Source organism: Heterocephalus glaber, unplaced genomic scaffold (genome assembly GCF_053883595.1).
Source record: "Heterocephalus glaber isolate CG9 unplaced genomic scaffold, H.glaber_assembly_v1.0 deba00001788, whole genome shotgun sequence".
Lineage (NCBI taxonomy): Eukaryota > Metazoa > Chordata > Mammalia > Rodentia > Bathyergidae > Heterocephalus > Heterocephalus glaber.
The window spans coordinates 1,090,995-1,096,692 of record NW_028258471.1 but is presented as its reverse complement, the minus strand read 5'-3'; the positions used below and the strand labels follow the sequence as shown (position 1 = coordinate 1,096,692).

The 5,698-nt window shown below is 53.1% G+C and overlaps 1 protein-coding gene across 1 annotated transcript; it reads right to left on the bottom strand.

Moving 5' to 3' along the window:
• Positions 1-330: 330 nt before the first annotated feature.
• Foxd1 (forkhead box D1) lies at positions 331-4,507 on the bottom strand. Its single transcript, XM_087203165.1, has one exon. The coding sequence runs from the start codon at positions 4,145-4,147 to the stop codon at positions 2,765-2,767; it is 1,383 nt and encodes a 460-aa protein (XP_087059291.1). The 5' UTR covers positions 4,148-4,507; the 3' UTR covers positions 331-2,764.
• Positions 4,508-5,698: the final 1,191 nt, after the last annotated feature.

Here is a 5,698-nt window from a genome sequence, read left to right as displayed (position 1 = left end):
TGGGCGCGCCCCGCGCTCCGGCTCTCGAGTCCCCGACCCGCGCCTCTTCCAGCCCCTACTGCACGCGCCCGCTGCTCCCACATCCCTGTCCTAAGCGGGCCCTAGGGTCAGCAAAGCGGACAGCGAGCCCCAGATCCCGAGGCTGGGGCTTGGACCCCACAGGAGGCAACACTCACAAAGGAGGTGGATCGGGTTTTTCTTGTAGCCCAGGGGCTCAGGCCGTGCCCACCCGTTCCGAAACAGGTTTGAGGCCTCCAGCGGGGCGCGGGGTAGCGGGAGCCCGGGTCGCCCGCGCCTTCGCGCCTTCCTGCAATCCCGAAGCGCACTGACAGTTTTGGGGGGTGGAGCTCCTTCTGGCACGTTTTGAAGATGCGGGAGCCAAGAAAGGGCTTAGTCGGCATTTCTTCTCTGCTTTCGGGCATCCATACATGATGCGATTAAAAGAAAAATTAAATAATTTTGTTCTTGGATGTCTTCGTAATTGCTTTCAGATCTAAATTTCAGATCTGTGCGCCCAAAGGTATCCCTGTGTGGCGCCCCAGGTATCCCCCCTGTTTCTGCCTCTGTACCCCGGCGACGGGAACCCTAGGTTCTCAGGTCGGTATCTCCTCTCTCAGCAGGGCTAGGGTACAAGGAACTCTTGCATGCAAGATTTTGGTCTAAGAATATTTCAATTTGTAGCTGTATAGTAGTAAATTTGAGGGTGGGTTTACTCTAATCTCTTAACTTATTCCAAACATCTCACAGGTAAAAAACAACAACTTTATTTTGAGGCTGAGAGTCAGTGTTTTCTTTCCTCAAAAGGGATGAATGGACGGGGCATTAGGCTATTGTAGGTCTGCGGTGTAGCTTAGCAGAGGAGCTGTTGCCTCAGGAGCACCAAGCCCTGGGTTCCACCTCCAGGACCAAGGTGGGAAAAGAGTGAATATTACTGTAAACTAGTGGCCTACAATGCAGATTTCACTGATTCTATAACTTAGGCAGATCTTCGGATACATTCCTATTCACACACTTTAAAGAAACTGAATAAACATTTAATTTCCACTGCAAGTCACCTACTAGACAGTCAAATTATGTACTGCATATGCCTTGGTTTTATTTAAAGCCCTAATTAATATCTACAGTTTAAAAAACTCACGTTTTTCCAAAGAACTAGAAACTGCATGGAATAAGTAATGAAAGATTTAAAGTTTGAAAAAAAAAAAAGACATCCTACATCGCCCAAACTGTATAAATACAAGTAGTTCAATAAATACCTCATGCATTAATTCTTCAAACATGTACTTTCTTAAAGTTGAAGCTTTCTCTTACTCTTACATTATTTGTTAAAGCTACAGTTTCAATGTTTGTTCTTTCCGGTAAAAATCTACGCAACCACTGGAATCCCTTTCATCTCAAAACTAATAATTTTAAACACTACCAGAGCTTTCAGCTACAACTTTATATATGCAAATACTTGGTTAGTCAAAATTTTTAAGCTTTTTAACTGATGACTGTATTCTTTTCTTTTCTTTCTTTTGGTACCGGGGATCGAACTCGGGACCTTGCGCTTGAGAGGCAGGCGCCAGAACCACTGAGCTAAATCCCCGGCCCTGTATTATTTTCTATTAAATCTATTTCAACTAGATCTGCCTCTTGCGATGCTTCCATTACGATGTGCTATTTTGTAGCCTTTTGCAGACACATAAAATACTGTGCTGAACAGTGAAACGTAAATGAAGTGAGAAGCTCAAAAATAAAATTTAAAATTCTTACAAAATTACTATAGGGTAACTATAGGTTCAGTTTTAATGTCTCAAAAGTCTTTAAGACAGAATAGAACCAGATTTGGAAATGCCTATTAAAGTAACTTATTTTTAGTCAGTTAGAAATACTTTCTGATTTCCTGCAATGGTTTTGACTTAGGAAGTTTAAACAAAAAATAATGGCATGATTTTCTTCTCTTTGAAAATAATATTTACGTCTGTTCTGCATCGGGCTCCTACTATTCCACATAGAAACTTTCTTAATAGAAAAGAAAAACTAAGGGAACAACTGAAGCCAATTACTTTGGTGGCTTTTCTTTGAAAAGTAAGCATTTTATTTCTGAAAAAGTGTAAAAATCTTACATTAGAATAGTACAATAGTAATTGCCAGTAAAATTTACAATACTCCTTGTAAAGAATATGCAGTTAAGTACAAAATAAAAATTCCGCATGTCTATTATGATACAAAACACAGGTTGAAATAAATGATAATTTTGACTTTTGCTTCTTCTGTAAACATGTTAATCATTTTCTCCTTTATGAAAAAGCGCACCAGACAAGTGTCCTCCGAAAAAGTCTTTTTTTACGACATTTTTCTTTTTTGTGTTATTCTTTATTTGAACGTTATTTTTTTCAAAACGCCTGGACCTGAGTATCTCTACACCTCAAAAGGCTTCGATTATTTTCTTTTTTCGATTTGGCGAAAGTCAAGGAAGTCCCAGTGCCTAGACAGGGAGAATCCCCACCAGCACCCTCTTCCTCACCCCGGGTCGGGCTGCTGCACAGGGCGACTTTGCATAAATAAAGGGTCCCTCTGGGCCGAGAGGCGCGCCGAGCTCTGGCCGAACAGTCTCGTCTCGTCCGCGAATCCGCAGAGGCGAAAATCGGCGCGTGAGGTCACGAGGGCCCAGGAGGAGCGCGCAAAACATCAAACTACCAAGACGAAAAAACCAAAACCAAAACCAGAAAGCCGCCGGGAGTCCTACCTTCTCTTTCTCAAGCGCGCTAACAGAGCGTTATTAACAATTGGAAATCCTAGCAGTAAAGTTCTCCACACTCGAAAGGGCCGTCCCTGGATGCAGAGTCCCCAAGGCGGCTGAAGAGGAGACGGAGGAGGCGGCGGCCGCAGCGGCGACCACGAGGGAGCGCGTGAGCGCGGCGGCCGGGCCCACAGCAGCCTGCGCCGCGCAGCCGCCGGACGCCGCCGCGGGCGCGGACCCGGGCGCGGGGGCCGCCGCCGGCGAGGGCGAGGGAGAGGCCTGCGCGGCGGCGTGTACGGCGGCGGCCTGCGCGGCGGCGGCGGGCCCCAGGCTGCCCCCGATGATGCTCTCGATGGAGAAGGGCGAGCGCGCCAGCGCCGCGGCACCCGGGCCGCCCGTCTTGGCCTGCAGCGGGCTGGGAAGCGCGGCGCGCAGCGGGTGCGGTCTGTACCCGAAGGCGGTCCGGGCCAGCTCGGTGGCCGCGCCGTGCGGCGGCGGGGGCGGCGGCGGCGAGTGCGCGTGGAAGGCGGCGGCGGCCGCGGCGGCCGCGAAGAGCGCCGACGGAGGCGCGTAGGGCTGCAGCTGCAGGCCGTAGCCGCAGCCATAGGGGCCGCAGCCGTAGGCGGCGTGCGGGGGCGGCGGCGCGGGCGGGAAGAGCGCGGCGGCGGCGGGGTCTGCGGCGGCCCCCGCGCCATGCAGCAGCAGCGACTCTGCGGCCGCGGCGTTGGGCGGGAGCAGCGGCTGCCGCTTGAAGCGCTTCCTCCGGCGCAGGAAGCTGCCGTTGTCGAACATATCGGCGGACTCGGGGTCGAGCGTCCAGTAGTTGCCCTTGCCCGGGTTGCCCGGCTCGCGGGGGATCTTGACGAAGCAGTCGTTGAGCGAGAGGTTGTGGCGGATGCTGTTCTGCCAGGCGGGGAACTTCTCGCGGTAGTAGGGGAAGCGGCCGCTGATGAACTCGCAGATCTCGCTCAGCGTCAGGCGCTTCTTGGGGCTCTGCAGGATGGCCATGGTGATGAGCGCGATGTAAGAGTACGGCGGCTTCACCAGCGGGTTCTTGGCGCCGCCGCCCGCGCCCGCGACGCCTCCCGCGCCCGCTCCCGCGCCGCCGCCACTCCCGCCGCCCGAGGTCGCCCCAGCTGGGGGCGCGGGCCCCGGGGGCGTCGGGGAGCCTCCCGCCCGCGGGGTCAGCAGGATGTCATCGTCGTCCTCCTCCTCCTCCAGGTCCTCTAGCTCGTCCTCCCCGGCGTACGAGCGCCGCCGCCGCCGCCGCCGCTGCGGTGTAGGCACAGCCAGCCGGGCCCCGCCGCCGCCCTCGTCGTCGTCCTCCTCCTCGTCGTCGTCGTCCTCGCCCTCCCCCACCACGTCGATGTCTGTCTCCTCGGCGAGGCCGGAGGCATCGGACATCTCCGCGCTCAGGGTCATAGCTGTGGCGCGGCGGCGGCGGCGGCGGGGCGGCGCATATGGGCGCCGGAGTCCGGGCTGCCGCGGCCGCCCGGCCGGGGCCCTGGGCGGCGGGCCTGGTCCGGGGACGCCACGCTGGGGGCGACGGGGTCCCGCGCTCCGACTTCGCAACTCCGGTGGGCGGCCGCGGGAGCCGCGCGCTGTGTGCGCGTTCTGGGCTCCGCGTGTTCCCGGCGGGCGCGCGGGACCTAGCTTCCCCGCTCCAGACTCCCCTTGCCCCGGGCCTGCCGAGGAGGGGTGGCTGAGCCCCTGCGCGAGCCCTAGAGTCGGGCGCCCTGAAGGGCGCGGGACGCGTTGAGAGTCTGAGAAGGTAGCACGGCGAGGCCAGGGACGAGTCCAGAAGGGGGCGGACCTTTCCTAGTTTATAGCAGAAGGGGGCCTGTCACATGGTGCGCACGTCAGCGCGGCCGGGGGAAGGGAAAGGAAGCCGAGGAAAGCGGCTTTGCCCGGGAGAGGAAGTTCACTAGCCGGAGGGGACCGGCTGGAAGAGCGGACCCCACTATTAGGGGCTGAAGGACTGGCTGCCCACGGTGGCCTGTTAAGCGATTTAGGGTGCTCAGCCCGCATCTCGCCAATGAGCACTCAGCCCTAACCTCAGAAGCTCTCAGGGTGCGCCGAGGGTTTGCCCACTTACCTGCCCTTAGGAGCCGCCCCGCTGGGGGAAGACCACCTGTCTGTCCTCCGATGTGGCCCTGGGAGGCTTCGGTTCTGCTGGGTGTCCCAGTTCCTCCGGGTTGGGCGAGTGGCTACCCACTGAAACTGAGGAGGGACGCACACACACCCCATACGATAATGATTGTTTATCGACCCTTTAACTGTTTCCCTTCGGTAAGACGTTTGTTTGCCACTATCTGTTAATAAAAGTACTGTTAGCCTTGTGTTTTTAGTCACTTATTTGCAACTGAATGCCTTAGAGACTTGACAGCTAAACTACTGCACACGGATGATAGGATCCCACACATTCCCCAACCGTTACTTTATTTCCATAAAGAAACGATTGATTCAAGTAAAGAAATAAAAAATTTAGTAATAACTCACATACACATAAGAACCATTCAAACAATTAGCTTTCATATTGGGGAAGGAACTCTGTAATTCTCAACAAAAAGAACATTTTAAGCATTTCACTATATTTCTCAAAATACTTAAATTACAATATGCGTATTTCTACTTAAGCAGGCTTAATAGAAACTACAATGATAAGTAACTTTAAGGCCAACTTTAAAATGTGTTTTAAGAAAATCTATTAAATATTTCCAATGTTCTGGTGGAAAACGAAAATTTTCTAAATGGCAAGACACGAATTCCATTCAATTCAATTTTCATTTCCAGGTGATAACATAGTGGAAATAATTCAAAAATGATGCTATTTTAAAGATATCTATCATTATCACCAACTAAATTATTCTGGCCAGTGGAAAATCCCAAGAGTTTGTGGAATCCACATTCCTATAGCTATACCTTCTGGATTTTTTGCATTTCCTAAAATGTTTCTATGTCAGGGTGGGCACT

What these genes read in the sequence shown, in the direction of transcription:
- Foxd1 (XM_087203165.1), bottom strand. Translation starts at nt 4,147, where the DNA reads ATGACCCTGAGCGCGGAGATGTCCGATGCCTCCGGCCTCGCCGAGGAG.